At 37.7% G+C, this 19,254-nt stretch overlaps 3 protein-coding genes and 1 non-coding gene across 4 annotated transcripts; 2 read left to right on the forward strand and 2 right to left on the reverse strand.

Moving 5' to 3' along the window:
- The first annotated feature begins 4,746 nt into the window (after positions 1-4,746).
- Positions 4,747-7,078, forward strand: LOC101292226. The gene is made up of 2 exons (XR_184958.1): positions 4,747-5,127; positions 6,608-7,078. It is a non-coding gene; the product is annotated as an uncharacterized LOC101292226 (transcript).
- A 153-nt stretch (positions 7,079-7,231) lies between these two features.
- On the reverse strand, positions 7,232-8,462 carry LOC101292434 (26.5 kDa heat shock protein, mitochondrial-like). The gene is made up of 2 exons (XM_004303316.1): positions 8,008-8,462; positions 7,232-7,708 (listed from the first exon to the last, which is right to left on the reverse strand). Exons 1-2 carry the CDS (start codon positions 8,121-8,123, stop codon positions 7,312-7,314), a joined length of 513 nt encoding a protein of 170 aa, XP_004303364.1. The 5' UTR covers positions 8,124-8,462; the 3' UTR covers positions 7,232-7,311.
- Positions 8,463-11,866: 3,404 nt separating this feature from the next.
- Positions 11,867-13,452, forward strand: LOC101310728. Its single transcript, XM_004305492.1, has one exon. It carries the CDS (start codon positions 11,867-11,869, stop codon positions 13,151-13,153), a length of 1,287 nt encoding a protein of 428 aa, XP_004305540.1. The 3' UTR covers positions 13,154-13,452.
- A 1,520-nt stretch (positions 13,453-14,972) lies between these two features.
- Positions 14,973-19,254, reverse strand: LOC101292724 (DEAD-box ATP-dependent RNA helicase 37-like). The gene is made up of 7 exons (XM_004303317.1): positions 19,171-19,254; positions 17,862-18,701; positions 17,690-17,773; positions 17,085-17,327; positions 16,769-16,936; positions 16,526-16,639; positions 14,973-15,521 (listed from the first exon to the last, which is right to left on the reverse strand). Exons 2-7 carry the CDS (start codon positions 18,651-18,653, stop codon positions 14,973-14,975), a joined length of 1,950 nt encoding a protein of 649 aa, XP_004303365.1. The 5' UTR covers positions 18,654-18,701; positions 19,171-19,254.

Consider the following 19,254-nt stretch of genomic DNA (forward strand, 5'->3'; position numbering starts at 1 on the left):
ATGAAATTAGGAGTTGAGGGGTGTTTTTTGATGAAATTGAAAGAAGAAGGACTAACATGATGATCGACCTAAAGTTGATGGAGGTAAACTGAAATTAGTCCATTATAAAAATTAAAGAGTGTAGGAGGAGAGAAGTTTTGGAGTGAAAAATTATGAAGAATGTGGATGGTATTTATAGACATTGGTGCAAATTACTATTCCAACGGGCAAAATAATTTTCTATATTTTCCTAAATTTTTTTTCTTATTTTTCAAGTTTTTTTTTCATTTGAAAACAAGATTTTCAACCTCATTTTTTCTTTTTCCAACTGAATTTATCTGGACCTTTAATTTTGAATGAAATCAAATATGGGCCGCGCATTTTGTGACCGTTGGAGGACCACAGCCGAGCTCACGAAGGATGACCCACACCAGTCCGGCTCTCTTCAACGCGTGGTTCGCGCTTCTTCTTCTTCCGCCAGTTTTCTTGTCTTCTAGCGCGCGTTTGCAACATGTTGGACATCTGGCGCGTTGCTCTTGTGTCTGCCTCTTCCTTCACGTGCAGCTGCTAGCTCGTGGGTCCCGCGCAAGTTGCAAACAGGTTTCCTCCTTCACAGTCGACCCATTTTGAGTCGGGAGTCTGGTAGGAACCCATAATTGGGTATAGGTTTTGATTGTTGGAGATGGATTTTTATGGGTTTTGAGTATGGGTATGGGTATAACAACCATTGTTGGAGATGCCCTAACTAACCATATTATATTGCAAGACCCTCAATATTATTGTTCCTTGAATTGTTATTTAATAAAGACCCCCAAAATGGACATTGCAAGGTCTTTTTTTTTGTTTGTTTTTTTTTTTTTAATTAAAAAAGAACAACAAGCTAGGTCTTGGACTCTTGGATGCTTTTACTTAAATTAGACAATATCCCGCGCGCTGCTGCGGGGTGACAATCTTTGTTGTGAATGATTGGTAATAAAAGAAGAGATATTAAATAGATGTGAAATTGATTTCCATATAATATTTGAACTTCATAGTATCAATTAGTCCAAACCTATACAGACCATTCTTCATCACACAATAGACAATGAAAGAGGCGCAAAAGTAACTAACATTTACTCGTAGGAAAATGCAATGTTTACCATTGTGCATACACAAAAGGAATGCATCCTTGTTCATTATAGTTACCAATATTTTTTGTTGTCAACTTAATATATGATACCAGCAAGGTCTTAAATCTTGTTGTTCAAGGACCATTATAAAATAAAAATGGCAGGTTGTACTACTATTAACCCTTGCTTTGTTTTAGATTTGTCCTTGCTTCCTTCCCCTGTTAGGTGGACGTTGAAACTGAGCAACACATAATTATTGAAGGGTAAAAACATACTAAAGGTCAAAATGTTTCAGTTAATGCAACATAGAAGATTAAATATTAGTATTAGTTCACCATCACCCATAATCCATTATAAGCTTACCTGAAACTGTGGTCATAATTTTTTAAGCCCCAACCAAATCGTTGATTTCTTGTAGGTCGTTGTAGGAAAAGAGCCTGAAATTAACAACCAGCCACTAAGTAAGACAACAGAGAGAGTGACTCTTTTGACTACATCCCAACAACGTTTCAAGATAAGCGACTTATTTAAAGTAAATAAATTATTTAGGCCCAAACCCCCTTGATCCTTAGGGGTGCAACAGTTCTTCCAAGCTACAAGTGCCAAACCGTCTTTTAGAGGGTCCCTATTCTAGAAAAAATTACGTACCCATTGTTGGACCTTTTTCAAAAGCTCTTTAGGCCATTCATATACTTGGAAACTGTAAAGTAGCTGACTCTGAATAACATATTCAATTAATTGTAATCTCCTTGCTTGTGAAAGTAGTCTCCCTTTCCAGGAACTAAGTTTGGCTTTGATTCTGTCTGCAATGGGAAGCAAAGAAGCTGATTTGGGTCGACCCACAAAAATGGGAACTCCCAAATAGGTAAAAGGAAAAACGCTCACATTAATGCCAAGAATGTTTGTAATACGCACTTGCCTTGGAATTGCAGACTTGCCAAGAAACAATTGTGATTTAGCCTTATTTACAGCTTGGCTAGAGTTCTGAGCATACTCCTCCATAAAAGACATGAGGTTCCTCAAATACTTAGAGCAACCTTGAGTAAATATCATAACATCATCAGCAAACAAAACATGCGTTGGTGGGACACAGTTTAGTTTGTAAATTTAGTGCTTTGTAAATTTTCTATGACTACGGTGATTGGATCATCACTGGTCATTCAGGGACATAGTTTAGTTTGATTCTTGCTACATCATGGCACCATGATCAATGTCACATATGTCCTTTATGCATTGAGAGTAATTCGAACCTTGTTAAGCTTTAAGAACATACACGTCAACGGTTTCCATTTAAAACTCATTGTGAGAATAGTAAAGTTTTTGTGTATACTTCTCATGAGTGCAAACAAAAACGCATCATGGAAAAACTCTTGAGTTAAACTAGTAAATTGTACCTCACTACGATTCAAATTATTGAATCCTTTGTCGCCAATGTCGCCAATAAAGTAATTTTGAGACATCGACTCATATAAGCTTTGACATAATTGCTTAGGTAATTCCGGAAGAAAAATAATGATTTGTATGCTAAAACACTTGCACGGACACGCAAGTTTTGGGAAGTACCATCACCACAAAGCATGGTGGTGACACCACAAAGAGAGGTGTTGGCCGTATGGTGATTTGAACGTCACCTGGGCTTGGCTCCAAAGACCGGAGAACTCCTATTCGTCGGCGCACTACACTTCCCATGATGTATCATTGGTTATCTCCAATGCCCATCAATCGTTTTTGAAAAGTTTATTCTTTAGCTAAATTAGGATAGAGCGAGATCCTCCTATGTTAATGACACTAAGGGCATGTTTACTAACCTAGAATAGAATTGAGAGTGGTGTAATTGATTCCGGAATGGGTGAATTCTAGCGTTTACTAACATGTCAAGGTATTGGAATGAATGTGGGTCCCACTTGCTTATCAGGAATCGATTCTTGACGAAACCCCTTATTCGATACCCAAGAGGGGAGATGGGTATCAGAATCAAGGTAATGGAATCAACTTTTTCTCCCAAAAATATTTTCACATGATTATAATATTTCTAAATTACCCAACCCTAAAAATATATATTATATTTTAGGGGTATTTTAAATTCATTTATTGTAGGGGTATTTTAGTAATCAAACTAGCTAGTTTTAATTCCGATTCCATATGATAAGTAAACAACATCAATCGTAATTAGTTTCATTCATGTTTTGATTTCTTTTGGTAAGTAAACAGTAGAATGGTACGAAATATTCTCATACCGGTTCTTGTTGATATCGATTGTTATTGATATCGATTTATGATAATTTTCATTCCAAGTTAGTAAACGTGCCCTAAAGAGCAAATTTCATTCTTACAACAAATCTAAAAAGGATAATGTGCATAGATACAACCAACTTACAAACACCTTATATGTTTTATGTTGTTGGTTAAAGTGTTAACACACTGGTCACATGTTACACCATCGTCCACTACTTATGCTGCTTATACTTTTATGAGCTCACTACCCATTCTTCAAAAAAAAAATTCATCAAATGATTGGTGACTATTACATATCAACGAGAATTGATATTTATAACCTATTTGGTTTCACGGAAAACGACTACGATAATAGTTTTGATATTGCTGAATACTTCCGTTCAGGGTTATAACGCATGCAACTTTACTGATTTGTCCACGACCCATCATCATTGAATTTTTGTTGCACTACAGTTTATGACTGTATGCAAGGATTGAAACAGACTTTCAAGAGTAAAGGATGTTTAATTTTTGAAAAACTAGTCAACATTTTGTAAGTCATGAAGCTCCAACTCACTTATATACTCAAACTTGCTTATATAAATTAAAGGGAAAATGTCTATTTTGTACTAATTTTAACCCCTCAATGACAATCTTTTTCATGAGCCTATTCCAAAGACAATCTTTTCCATGAGCCCATTTCAATGTAAGGGAACCTTGTTTATGCTCAAATATACAAATCTTTACTAAAATCTTAACAAAATATTATTTTAAGACTATTGTGCCCTCACCCTTTAAACATGCATACAGAGAGAAGGTGGAAGAGAGAGAATATTTGGCTGGAACCTCACCGGACTCCAGTCACCGGAATCTCGTCGTCGGATTCTTGCCCCCTAATAATTGGGTTATTGACCTCTAGTAATCACTTTATTAAGTTATTGACCCCTATTATCAGGTTACTGAACCTCAGTAATCAATTATGAACCCTTGATAATGATGACTAGGCTCCAATAATCGGGTTACTGACCCTCATAGCTCCCAGTATACAATTATTTACCCCAATAATCATGTTATTGACCGCCAATAATCATATTATTTACTGCCAATAATCAGTCAAAACACAAAAAAACAAAGAAATAGACGAAGACTAAGAAAAAAGGAAGAGATAAAAGTGTTATGACCACTAGTAATAAAATTATTAACCCTAACTCCTAATAATAAATTATTAACACCTAGTAAAACCTATAGCTCCAAAACCATATATAAAAGAAGGAAAATTCTAGGGTGAGCTATGCATCAACTCTTTTGAATATTTTTGACCATTAGATATAATAAAGCTTTGAATATATCTAACGGTTTAGATTATTCAATATTTATAACTTGTTTACTAGTAGCATGTAATTTCATAATTTATATATAAAAAATGTAATCAAAAACAAAAACAGAATTAGAAAAACCTAACTTAGAAACAGATCGATTTGCACCGATTAAAACCCAAAGTGAAGAGAAGAGGAGAGCATCTTCTATTCGCCAGGATATAGCTTTTCCTCTGCAGGGGCCTTGTGCAGTAAACCCCTTACGATTTGGGTCGTCCGTCGTCGTAAAGTAGTCCTCGTGAAGCTTTCGGGAAGAGGGGTAGTCTTGTGTGTAAGCATAGCATTTCTGGTTGAACTCGCCCAACCCAACTAAGAAGAACCGAACCTAACAGACACATCTTTTTCCTTTTGGGAGGGTGCTCCGAGCAGCTTTCACCTCTGTCATCCATTTATCCATTCATCTCTAGTTCTCCACCTCAGAAGATTCTCCTCAATTTAAAGAGTTTAAGGTATGAATTAGTTGTTGGGTGTTTGGGTTTTTGTTGAGAATCAATTTGATATCAGTTTAGTTGGGTGATAATTGGGTATGGGTTCTTACTATCAGAAAGCTGCTAGATCATGCTGTGGGTATTTAATTGATAATTTGGTGTGTTACTTGTACTGATTCCACTGGTCTTGGTGTGTTACTTGATGTGTTATTTGATAATATGTTGAATCAAAATGCTTAAAATTTGATGCCCACCACCTGTTCGATCAAATGCTTCAGTTAGTGATGTATATGAGTTTATCAAATGCCACAAATGGCTTCACATTTGTTTTATGAATCATCATCATGTATATATTTGTGGCCTGCATCATTGAATGAGATTTTTCATAACAGGGGTGCTCCAGCTCTTCAAGCTTGTTTGGAGAAACTGATTTATATTGAGATTTGAGATTAGAATAATAGGGAGGAACAATGGCTTTAATAAAGTCAGAAGGACAAGTTTCTGGAAGCAATCAAAACACTCAAAACTATTAGCTTTGTCATTACACTCATGACTGAAAGACTAGATGGTACAATGTTCTACAAGAATTTCTGTATGTAATCGACTCAGGGGCCAACATTGGGGTGAATATTTGGGTTGAATTGTGTGTTGTTTGCATATTAAGATTGTGGTGCAAGTGTTGATCTGTGATTGTTTTCTGTTGAGGATGCCCATTTAGAAGGTAGCTTGTTAGAGTTCAATTGGCTTGTCACTCTAATAACTTATTATTCATTTTTTGACGCATTTACAACTTCTTTGCTGTAGAAAATCCGATCTCAAGTTTGTGGTATCATTTCTTTTCTTTGTCTTCTAATTTACTGCGATTTACTGGTGCTGATTCATTATTTTCTTGGTATTTTTCAACGCTGCCAATATCATCTCTGTTTCCGTTTCTTTATTTTATGGTGAGTGTATACTTATATACGTCTCCTTTTACTTTAGTTGGATTTGAAAGACAAGGAAATGAAATGAAATGAATATTAGCTGTCTGTTTGAAGATTAGGATTCCACACAGTCCAATTTTAGTGCAGAGTGAGGGTCTATTTACTGTATGCCATGTTAGAATCTGGGTAGTGGATATTAGTTGCCATTACCTATTAGATATTTTCCTTATTCTGTGGAAGATACATACAAAATAAAATCTCAGACTTGTGTTTGGGCTTGTCTTGCCAAACAGAATCCCATGCTCCAGAGTGGTATTTGTTTATTTTTATCTGAGCAATAAAAGAAGTACAAATCTTGTTTGCTGAATATTTAGGGAGACATAACATATTGAGTTAGCACTCTAATTGTTGCCTTTCTTTTCTCCTACCCCACCTAGTTGTTAGAAACAAATCGATGAAGAAGCCCGTTCATTTATGCAGCTTTTAGTACGAGAGTCTACTCAATGCTTAGTCTGTGCTAGTGTCTTATTAAGCTTTAAAGGGGCTTAATATATTTTTGTTTTCATTTTCTTTTACAGGCATGGATGGACCGCGCGAACCTTCAGCTTTTAAACAAAGTGATGGTAATGAGATGGAATACAAGGGAATTCAGTATGATAAGTTGTCTACATAAGACATTAAAGGACAGAAATTTAAGACTACGGAGGAAGCCGAGTCTTTTTACTACGCTTATGCAAAGGTCATGGGTTTTGGTGTTAGACAGAACTACAAGAGACTTAGTACAATCACACCAGGGAAAATCACAAGTACATGCCAAAAGGGGTCGTGGTCGACCTCCTGGCTCGACGAACAAGAAAAAATAGAATGAAGAACAATGACTAGACCAGATTGAAGCATTTTAAGTTTCTTTTACCTGAAAGGAAGCTTTTTATTTAGTTTGACCATCTTTCAGCTAGTTTTAGAGATGACAATTTTTTTACTTTGACTTTGGTACTTTTGAGTTTGTGTTATTTTTACTTTCCAATCACTTTCTGGGTCATTGACATACTATTTTGAGGATTGGTTTAGTGCTTGATACGTTTCTGAATCATGTTGAAAATCGTTAGATGTCTACAATGTAGTGAACACAGGTGGAGAATATGCATCATCTATCGACCACAATTTTTGGTTTTCGGTTACTAATAGATGAAATGATTGAGAGTTACACTTCTTCTCCAACTTGCCTAAAATATACACACACACACTAACAGTAAAAGCCATTAAACCCAACCGAACATATTAATCAGTTTATATTCACCTCCTTCACATCTTCCTTAGGCTTCTCACTTCTAGGAATGGTAACAGACAGCACTCCATCCTTCAACGATGCCTTTATCTCATCAACTTTAGCATCATCCGGCAACGCCAAACTAGTGTTATAATAACCATAGCTCCTTGATGACCAGAACTCATCGTCTGTCTCTTCTCCCTCTTCTGCCTTGTGCTCCCCTTTGATTGTCAGATTCCCATGATGAACACTGATCTTCACATCCTCCTTGGTAAGTCCCGGCATGTCGAACTGCAACTTGTAGCAGTCGTCTTGCTCTTTGACACGCCCGGATACCAACCACGGTGATAAGCTTAGGTTCTGAAACAGCCTGTTTATGTTCCCTGTTGCTTGCATCAACGCTCTTTCAAGGCTTGAGGAGGGAAAAATATCAATGAATATCCAATAAGATCGAATGAATGGCTTAATCAGCAAATTTACATCATCATCTGATCATACATATAGGCCACATTGTACTAGGAATTAAGCTCTCATTAACGTGTACTAGGGAGCATAGGATAAGTATTACGGATCCGGCAGTTCCTAGTTTAGCTCAAAACATCCAAACCTATCCCCATTATTCACTACCTGTATCTCTCGTGCTAATCTATATCGAAATTAAAAAAAAATCTTGGGATTGCGTAATTTTAGAGCAATCGGAGCGAGACTTACGACTCCACGGTTGTAGGCTTTGATCCTATCAGTGTACCCTCTGAGATCGGAAGGGTCGTCGGGGAGGGCTTCCGACTGGGAAATCCTGACGACGTCGTCCCAGGTGAAGGAGACATCTGAGGCTGTGAGAGAGGAGCCGCTGCGAGCAAGTGATAGCACCCACCTAAATCCCCGATCGGTAAGGCACCCACCAACTCCAAGCCGGAATCAGTTGATAAACAGGAGGTTGGCACAAAATTTGGCCATGGCGGCCACCAGTCTTGAAACTAGCAGCGACCCAAATTCTCAATTCTACGCGCGTGGGGCGCGTTCCATTCCTGTTCTAGACTTGGATTCTACTTGTTTGGTTGATTATGGTCATTGCTCATCGGGGAAGATGAGTTGCAGAGAGAAGGCATCGGGGATAAAAAAGAAACAAGAAAAAAGAAAGAAAAAAAAAAGAAAAGAAATACAAAGTCTTCAAAATTTCATGTTACAAGTTTAGAGAACATGTATACCAATAAAACAATAAATGTATTGTAATACAAGTAAAATATTATTAATATAAGTAAATTGTCGTTGAGACCATTATGATGTTATGATGATGTTTATATTGTAAATCATGTCCTTTAAGAAGTTTTAGGTTATGTGACGACGTTTTTACATGGTTTATCGACAATTGATGTGAAAGTAGTAATTAATGTCGATTTCATGGTAGTTCTTTGTATGAGAACCCTTTGATTATTAAGTCGACTAATTGTTGAAAAAGTAGTAATCAAGCTTGTATTTGTAGTAATTTTTTCAATTACAAGTTCGAGAACTAATTTACCAATTTGACAACAAATTGTCATAATAATGGTAAAACTGATGTACATATAGTAAATAAGTTGTTTGTGTAATAAAATCATTTATCTAGTAATTAATACCTTACTTTAAGTAAATTTTGTTGTGATTGAGATAATTACTTATAATACAATGTGTTTTACTATAAATTACAACAACTAAGGTATAATTAGTAAATATAGTTGTATTCTTGATATTACTTGGAATACGATCATTTTTACGAAAATAACAATAATTTTATCTCTAGTGACAACGAATATTGTAAATATTAATAATCAGACTTACATTATCTGAAGTCGTTAATCTTGTAAAATAGTTATTTTTTATGTAATTATAGTCATTTTTTAAGTAAATTACACCATTCATGATATTTTTACTACAAATACCACATTTAACGTATTTAGTGATAATTACAGTAGTAAACTAAGTAATTACAACATTTACGACCCTCATTACAACTTTTTGAACAATTCACGTATAACATAGTTAAAAGGTTCTTAAAATTGTAATTTTTTTACACATGTCACAATATTACTGGATGACTTGTTTACCTGTACAACAAGTACTTCATTTTTATATATTATTTCAAAATAGTTAATGCATACCATGCATCAACTCATCCTAGCCTTACCCATAAAAGAATAATATATGATAGCTTGATAGTGTCCAACGTAACACTAATAAGTGCAACTCATGGGCATTTCCACATATGTGCATTTAGGTTAAAATTGCAATGGAAAAATAAAATACTTAACCACAGATGTCAAACATATGAAGGTGAAACATCTTATATACAAGTGTCATATCGTTTGCATTATTCACTATTTCGATTACACCAAACACTAGCAAGTATTTGCATTCTGAGAACTAAGCTCACCATCATTGAACATATAGGCAACCGAAACAACATGAGGAATCTTTCAATCATCGAAACAACAGGCTAACATACTTGCTCGCATACTCTTGAGCAATCTCCATAGTGTACTCCGATGTAGCCTTCATCATATTGATGTCGCCTTCATGAGTTAGATCTGGGTGAGCCTAGGGTTAGGTCGGAGCAGAAGATCAGCGGAGATCTCCGACGTAGCTTTATGTCGGCGTAGCCTTCTTGATCGGCGTTGGAGGAGGAGGAGAGAGAGAGAGAGAGAGAGAGAGAGAGAGAGAGAGAGAGAGAGAGAGAGAGAGAGAGAGAGAGAGAGAGAGAGAGAGAGAGAGAGAGAGTAGTAGTAGTAGTTAGTTAGTTAGTTAGTTAGTTATTATATATATATATATATATATATATATATATATATACTATATATATATATACTACTACTACTACTACTACTACTACTACTACTACGTACGTACGTACGTAGTAGTAGTAGTAGTAGTAGTAGTATATATATATATAGTAGTATATATATATAGTAGTATATATATATATATATATATATATATATATATATATATATATATATATATATATATATATATACTACTACTACTACTACTACANAGTAGTAGTACGTACGTACGTACGTACGTACGTACGTACGTACGTACGTACGTACGTAACGTAACGTAACGTACGTACGTACGTACGTACGTACGTACGTACGTACGTACGTACGTACGTAGTAGTAGTAGTAGTAGTAGTAACGTAACGTACGTACGTACGTAGTAGTAGTACGAGTCGTCGTTNTNAGACTGACATGANGAGAGGAGAGAGAGAGGGATCTGAATGAGAAGAAACTGATGAGATTTGTGTGGGATATGTTTTTTTTTTTTTTAAATTATTTTATTAATAACTCACACATCCTACATATGTCTGTGAGGTTTGAACTCATGACCTCAAAGTTGTTAGTTAAACACTTTAACTAACCAAACCACGGCTCACTGACAAAGTGTGGGTATTAGTTACACAAAGGGGTAATGATGTCGTTTTAATTAAAATCATTTGAATGGGTTTCAGGATAAGATTTTCATTCAATTGGGCTCTAATCTAATTTAATGTGTTTTTAAAAATGTACCTAACAAACTTCTAAATAGACCTAACAAATAACATAATTCCACATTACCCTTAATTTTAATATTATACAAACCCAGCAAAACTATCTAGCTATTAACACCATCGTTGGGGAAGACCATGAACCATTGCCATCCTCCCCTATAAAACATGCAAAATAAATCGTAGTGCTCGATCGGTCTGTTGTTGTTGCGATGGCTATTCATCTGTGTCGGAGTAGCTGTGTCTCCTCACTCATCCCGCATCATGGTTGATTGGGGCTGGTGTTTCAATGGGTCTGAGTGAACTGAAATGAAGAGATAAATATGATAAATTCATATGATAATCTACAGTCTTAGGTGCAGATCGAGGTGGTCCTCTGTTTTAGTGTGTCTATTGCAAACAAGATGGGATTGGCATGGACTAGTTTTATTTCTCCTTGATCTCGATTTCAATTGTATGATGAAGATGACGTTGAGGTTTCATACATGAGAGTTCAATTACATGAGGTTATTCAATTTTCAATTATAAGAGTTCAATTATATGGTTTCACATAGGAAATCGTAATCCCATCATCTGAACTCTTTATTTCTTCTTTCTTCAATTTACTGTATTCCATGACCGTATGTGTGTAGTAATTTGCTGGGTTTAAATTAGGTTTGCCGGGTGTATTTAGATGAAGGACAAAATTGGAAAGTTCATTCTAAAATTAGCATTGCCGGGTGTATCTAGAAATTTGCTTGGTACATCTGGTAACACCCTTAGGCATTTGGGCATTTTCTTTAAATTAAAATGGTTCACATAAGGCATAAATTCTGAACATGTGTGGGTATAGAATTACATATGAATTCTATAAATCTTTTGGTTAATTACCGACAAGAACAGTGTGGGTATATAAGTGAGCTCAGTTCCGAAATCCAGAAGCTCGAACCCCGATCAAGACTTTCAAGAGTGAAACTGGTCTTGCTCCAAGCCTCCAACCAAAATCAAACATAGACAAGACATACATACAGAACTCTACCAAGTCTCAAAACCCCAAAAACAAAGAAAATGAAGGCTTACCTCTTCTCCCTCCTAAAACCCCAAACCCTGTCTAAAGCCACCAAGCTCCTCCCTCACCAACACCACCAATGTCGCGGCATCATTGCCAAGGTCCGCCTGAAATGGGTCAAGAACCGAACCTTAGACCACATCATCGACACCGAGACCGATCTCAAAGCCGCCTCTCTCCTCAAGGACGCCATCAAGCGATCCCCAACTGGCTTCCTCACCGCGAAGTCCTTCGCCGATTGGCAGAAGCTTCTCGGCCTCACCGTCCCCGTTCTCCGCTTCATGCGCAGGTACCCTACTCTCTTTCACGAATTCCCACACGCCCGTTATGCCAACTTGCCTTGCTTTAAGTTAACGGACACAGCACTATTGCTAGATTCACAAGAACAGAACATACACCAAACCCATGAGAGTGACACTGTTGAGAGGCTTAGCAGGGTTCTTATGATGATGAAAACCAAGAGTTTGCCTCTGCAGTCTTTGTATCCTTTGAAATGGGATTTGGGTTTGCCTGATGGGTTTGAGAAAGTGTTGGTTCCTAAGTACCCGGATTGTTTTCGATTAGTTAAGGCCTCGGATGGGGTTACGAGGTTGAAGGTCATACATTGTCCTGATGAGTTTGCGGTTTCGGCATTGCAGAGGAATAAGGAGGGTGGTGATGTGGGGGATGAGTATAGGCAATTTAAGAGGGGACAGACTGTGTTGGCTTTCCCCATGAGTTTTCCAAGGGGTTATGGGGCGCAGAAGAAGGTGAGGGCATGGATGGAGGAGTTTCAGAAGTTGCCATACATTTCTCCCTATGAGGATTCTAGGCAAATTGATCCTAATAGTGACCTTATGGAGAAAAGGGTTGTTGGAGTGTTGCATGAGTTATTGAGCTTGACTATTCATAAGAAGACCAAGAGGAACTATGTGAGGATTATTAGAGAGGAGTTGAATCTTCCACATAAGTTTACAAGAATCTTTACAAGGTATCCCGGGATTTTCTATCTTTCGTTGAAGTGTAAAACAACCACGGTAGCACTCAGGGAAGGTTACCAACGAGGGAAGCTAGTGAACCCGCATCCACTTGCGCATTTGAGAGAGAAGTTTTATCATGTAATGAGAACAGGGCTTATTTATCGCAATAAAGGTGTGAATATGCTGTCTCAGCAAGATATGTTGCTTGACAATGTGGAGACTGAAAGTGGTCAAGACGACTATGAAGAGGAAGAGGTTGGAACAGGAGATGAATGCGATGAAGATGAAGAATCAGACTTGGATTCGGAAGAATATGATGAATACTGATTCTGCTTGACTGAATATTTTGCTTAGCAATCGTCACTCCCTTTCAAGTAAGATTGTCTTGGCAACGGTCAAGTTAACTGTTTTCTTTCTTGTGTAGTGAACATTTGCGCTTTCTTATTTATAGTCTAGTGTCAGGCGAATCAGAAATGTTACTGAGATTATGTTGATTTTCTTGTACAAATGTGATGATGATTCTGACATTTAAGTTTCCTTCAAGGGTAACCAATGCTTCTTTGAGGCTACACAGTTATACATCTAGTGGTCTTTTAATAGCTAATCAAAGAATCCAAGTTTTGTTCACAGTGCTCTTTGTTTGTATACATGTGGCCAAAATTTCTATTCTAATGTGAGAAGATGTCCCATTGCCAGTTCTTTTGTAATCTGACCCTGATGACATTACACTAATATCTAGTTGAATAGTTGTACAGTCTTATGCCTCTCTGCATTACATCTGGAGATTTTGAACCATAACAGGGTATTAAACTGTAAGTGTATACAGATGTTGAGTACTCTTGGATAGCATTCGGAAGATAACCTTAAAATGTTATGTTTCTGGGTAGATGGATAAATCATTTGCCAATTGATTCAAACTTTTTCTGAAATAGTTTCTCTCATCTATTTCTCTTTCTAATTCGAATAGAAGATCTTGTTGAAATTGCTATGCTTGCTTTGTCACATATTTGTACCTTGAGTATCATGTTTTATTGCTAGTTGGGAGAGTGTTTTTACTTTTTACTGCAGGGAAGTAGCTTATAGCTAATGTCTGCTGGCTCCTACATCAGTTTTGTTTGAATACAGCAAATCGAAAGGTTCTTAACAGTGCAAAAAGTAATATTTAGAACTTGCTGGGTATAGTGCTATCGAGGTTATCTTGTTATGGATTTTGAAAGCATGAATTTTGAAGACTGCAGCCTGCCCCATGTAGATTTCTCGGTTATTATCTAAAACAAGGAGCGTTTCAACCTGGATCCATGAAAAGTCACTGTAAAATTGTTAGGTTCCTATAGCTATCATTATCTGGAATCAGTTCTGTTGTCTAATTTTCTTGACCTCAATGTTCTCCCATTTATGTGTACTATCAGTCTGAAAGAGATTGAGTGATTGACCCTGTAAATTTTCTGTGAGATTAATTACAGAGCATTTCCTCCAGATATAAACTACCATTTGCCTTCTGATTTTGCCTTTGCCATTGGCTTGCTTGATTCTCATTGCTTGCTTGCAACTTTTAGCTCTATGTGCATCTGTTCTGGCCGTCTGTTAAAGCGAGAATAAAGGACCTCAATCTTCCAAATGAATTAACAAAACCAGATGATATATCTCTAACTATTATGATATATCTGGTTTCGAAACCATCTGGTTCCTATAGCTATCATTTCGAAACCAAGATTTAACCAGCAATTACTTTACAGCCAGTTAAATGGTTTGCCTCTCAGGCGGCACCAACAGGACCAGGTAGCATTTCAAGCTAACTTGAAATTCAACATGTAAGGGCACCCCTTGAATGGATATGAAAACCTCCAGATTTTGGTAGTAGAATTGAAATGTGGTAAGCAAGTTACCAGATTGTGGGTGATTTTACAAGTAACAGAGACGTAACCTTCATCTATTATGCTGTCCTATTCTGTGTCTGTGATTCTATCAATTAGATCATAATATAGTTTTCTAAAAATTTTGAATAGCAGTTCCCATTTTAAAACAAAAACTTAACAACAAAGAAAGAGAACGAAAACAAAATATACAATCCCTTGATTGGAAGAAAATAGTTTTTCTATATACTCAAATTTGAAAAAGGAACGGGAACAAATCAAGTGATGGAACACTAGTCCCAAGCACTGGGACCAGTACCGCCCCCATTACCGCCACCATAACCCCCACTACCATATCCCCCACCACCATAACCCCCACCTCCGTAGCCGCCGCCGCTATATCCACCACCGCCATATCCACCACTGCCATTGTTTCCCCCTCCATAGGAATCTAAACCCCTGTTGAAAGAATTCTCCCTTCTGAAGTCACGACCACCAAAACGACCTCCCCCAGATCGCCGGTTCTTACCACCACCAAAAGAAGCCCTCGATGCGTATCGAGTAAGCCAAGCAGGTACTTCCTGATTTGCTTCTTGCATAAGATCAGCTAATGGTTTTGCCATTGAAAGGTTATTCTCGTTAAAGAATGCCGTTGCTAGTCCTGATTTTCCTGCTCGCCCTGTCCTTCCTATCCGGTGAACATAATCATCAATGTCATTTGGAAGATCAAAATTAACCACGTGAGCTACGTGGGGAATATCCAGACCACGTGCTGCCACATCTGTTGCCACTAAAATTGGTGTGTGTCCACTCTTAAATGATCTCAGTGCCTGTTCTCTTTCCTGCATACAGACATACCGGAGTTATGTCAGGTCTCAGATTAATGCTATACTTCATGGTCAATGTACCATCTAAAGAAAAGGACTGCAATTAATAAGTGATATTTCCACTGCATCATACCATAGCATATCTCTATTAAAGAAATGTCTGACAGGTTCATAGGTGATCTTAAGCCCTTATCAATGAAACGTACACTAAAAGCTGACTGCAAGAAAAGCAGAGACATAGTCCGCACACACATGGCAGCGTTTAGCTCAGCAAAAGAGGGATGAGTGTTTTTCTCTTAGAGTTCCTTTTCCTAGTTTAAAAGTTTGTGCCAGCTTGAGCTTAATTCAGCTCATGTGTTCAGAGTCCCCAACCTACCAAAGCAACTAGAGCTCTGTACTGAATCTTACACACTCATGTGAGTGCTTTCCACATCTGAACGAAGAATACTACCATGGCTAAATATTCTAACTACATTCAGATTATAAGTATCAAATGAGGCTATTTATTATACTTTTCCAAACCTTGAAAATAAGCAATAAAGTGTGTTTCACTAAAAAAAAATTTGAAAAAATGAATTAGTATCATGTCTGAGAGGTCATTAGAGATGTAATATTTGTTAACCATTTCATCGTTACACAACGCAACAAGCTAGAATCACAATGTCTTTATTTCTCATATTCTACACCCATTTTACTTGCTCATTCATAAAAGTAATTAATATAGTATAACCTTCTCCAGTTCCTCATTGTTCCACGTCATTCCTTTTAATCTCTTTTAAAGCAACACAAAACTTCACGGGTAGAGATAAGGAGAGAATGAAAAAATGGAGAAAGCTTGGACCTATATACGAGGAAGGGCATAGCCTATGATTAGGGAAGACACTGACGCAACACATTACGGAACTCCCAGCTTCAGTTAAGTCATCTCTTTACCATAAATATTTATATAATAAGATATATCACTCAGACAGGGAACAGTTGAAAACACTTCTTATACCCTAGATATCCAACCAGCTTACCTGTTGTGTTCTGTCACCATGAATAGTAGTTGCAGGAAACCCATTGACACACAACCAGTGTTCCAGTGCGTCTGCTCCCTTCTTTGTTTCCACGAATACTAATGTCAAAGCTTGCTGCAGATTCGGTTACACGGAATAGTAAATATAATGCAAGTTACTGAAAATTTATTAAAAAGAAATAGATTATAAGTAAGTTTAGTCCATTAATTCAGATAAAACATTTTTACATAATAAAAATATTACCTTGCCGTGAGTTCCATTCTCCCTTTGTGCATGAAGGAGGTCCATTAGATGACTTCTCTTATCAGATTCATGAACGAATTCAACTCTTTGAACAATTAAATCAGTACTTGAGCCAACCCTTCCAACAGCCAAAAATATATAGTTTGCCAGAAAATCCGATGCCAGTCTCTGCGTTCCAACAGAAACTGTGAGCTATAAGAGATTTTCATGTTTTGATACTAAAATCCAAAATTCAGAGCAACTATCATCAACACAAAAGTCAAAGGGAATAGATTGTCAATGAAAAAGTAACAGGAATCTAATAGTTGAAACAAACCTGTATCTCCTTTGGAAAGGTTGCACTGAATAGCATGGTCTGTCTCAAACCTGGTGGAGGCATGTCCATCTGTTGCACTATTTTCCTAATTTGAGGCTCAAAACCCATGTCCAGCATCCGATCAGCCTCATCGAGAGCCAAATATCGTATCATCTGCAATGATACTCTAGCTCTCTCAAGCAGATCTACCAATCGACCCGGAGTTGCCACAAGAATATCTACTCCTCTTTCAAGCTCTCTCAACTGACATGATTAGAAAACATATAGTAAGATAGGACACTCACTGAAAAGAAATTGTAAAGTGGACAGGACACAAGGACCCATGGCAAGGATGTCCATAAGTTATGATAGTTGAATGAGCAAGGGATAACTTGGAACAGGTCATCCCCTATGGTATGCAACGATAGTCACAACTGAATATGAATCAAATTCTTTTCGGGCTGTTTTTCCAAAACTTATAAACCTAAGATCGTCCCATCCTTGACAACCTAGTCCTCATTTTATAAGGATAAGTATGATAGGGCCGCGTAAATAAACTACAGTCAAGTTAATTCCATTGGTAAAAGGATGCAAAACATAAGAATACCATAACATGATTTACAAACCTGTTGGTTTATTGGCGCTCCTCCATAAGCAACTACCACCTTGACACCAGTTTGATAAGCAAACTTTCTAGTTTCTTCATGTATCTGCAAGCAGGTCATAAGAGAAACAAGGATAAGCTTACATATTGACCATTAAATTGTGCATGCAAGACTGGCATAATCACAATCTAACCTGACATGAGAGTTCTCTAGTAGGGGAGAGAATAAGAGCGAGAGGATACACAGTACGTGCTCCACGAGGTCTCTGAGCATACTGCCCCAGCATGATCCCACTAATAATTGGAAAGCAGAAAGCAGCTGTCTTGCCAGAACCTGTCTGAGCACAGGCCATCAAATCTCGTCCTCCAAGTGAGATCGGTATTGCATGACGCTGAACAGGAGTTGGCCTCACATACTTGCATCTCCTAATATTTAAATTCAATGCCTCCCCTAGATCTATCTCTGCAAAAGTATTCACAGGTGGTGGCACATCAGATCCACTAGTTTCGACTGGGATATCCTCATAAGCATCAAAGTTGATGCCTGTGTTTTCTTTCTCAAATGCCTCTTCTGAGTAATCTTCATCACCAAAGGGATTTACCTCCCTCTCCCTCCCACGGTCCCACCCCCCACTTCGATTGTTCCAACCACCACCACCACCTCGACCACCACCACCACCTACATATCCCCCGCGGCCAACATCAGGCCTAAAACCACCACCACCCCAGGCGGACCCAGCTGCAGGCCCATTATAACCTACATTGGCTGGTGGCAGGGTAGTCTGAGCTGGAGAATCAGCAGACGGAGGCCTATTACGAAGATGTGGTGGGACATAAGTTGACCGTGCAGGACGAGATGAGCTGCTATTATCCGATGGGCGCGATGAGCTTTTATTGTCAGAAGGACGAGATGAGTTGTTATTTTCAGACGAACCAGCGTCTGCATTGTCTCCATCATTACCTACAGAATCTGCCCATGACCTCATGATTGCTGGAACGCAACCCCTTCTCCACCAATAATTTCGATGAGGAACCTAATGCACCACATACACAAGAAATAAATTACTCGCATTTTCATACTTTTTTCTAAAGCAAATGTCTATTCCAAAATATAACTTGCAGATTAAAACACCTCATCAACAAACAAGAAATGATAACACAACTAAGAAATTCTAATTACATAGCTAATTTATGATTAAACACGAAGCTGACACACAACTTGTAGATATCGATACGAATCGCAACAAATACAAATCCGAGCAAGCAGATCACAGTAAATCCAGCAAATCAAGCCAGCATTCTGATCAAAACTCCAAAAACAAAAGCAATGTCATACTCCAAACAACGATTCCGCGCGCTCGTTAACACCGGTATCGTTCAAAATCGAAAACGAAGAAGAAAAGCACGCACTCAAAGCTCCAATTGAGACATGCAAGCACCAAAACCTAGCTAAATTGTACAAAAACAAAAAGTTACAGAGACTGAGAGAGAGGAGCTTGGAACCTGAAGCGAAAACGAGGAGTGAAAACAGCGGGAATTGGATCGCGAAACGAAACCCTAGGTTTGCTGAGAGCAAGAATAGCAGGG

Source organism: Fragaria vesca, linkage group LG6, assembly GCF_000184155.1.
Source record: "Fragaria vesca subsp. vesca linkage group LG6, FraVesHawaii_1.0, whole genome shotgun sequence".
NCBI classification, from domain to species: Eukaryota; Viridiplantae; Streptophyta; class Magnoliopsida; order Rosales; family Rosaceae; genus Fragaria; species Fragaria vesca.

Excerpts from the sequence above, each read along its gene's own strand:
- LOC101292434 (XM_004303316.1), bottom strand. The coding sequence starts at position 8,123 with ATGTCTCCTTCACCTGGGACGACGTCGTCAGGATTTCCCAGTCGGAAG. Across the intron at positions 7,709-8,007 it reads AAGCCTACAACCGTGGAGTC|CCTTGAAAGAGCGTTGATGC; the intron begins GTAAGTCTCGCT and ends TCCCTCCTCAAG.
- LOC101310728 (XM_004305492.1), top strand. The coding sequence starts at position 11,867 with ATGAAGGCTTACCTCTTCTCCCTCCTAAAACCCCAAACCCTGTCTAAA.
- LOC101292724 (XM_004303317.1), bottom strand. The coding sequence starts at position 18,653 with ATGAGGTCATGGGCAGATTCTGTAGGTAATGATGGAGACAATGCAGAC. Across the intron at positions 17,774-17,861 it reads CTAGAGAACTCTCATGTCAG|ATACATGAAGAAACTAGAAA; the intron begins GTTAGATTGTGA and ends ACCTGCTTGCAG. Across the intron at positions 17,328-17,689 it reads GAGCGCCAATAAACCAACAG|TTGAGAGAGCTTGAAAGAGG; the intron begins GTTTGTAAATCA and ends TAATCATGTCAG.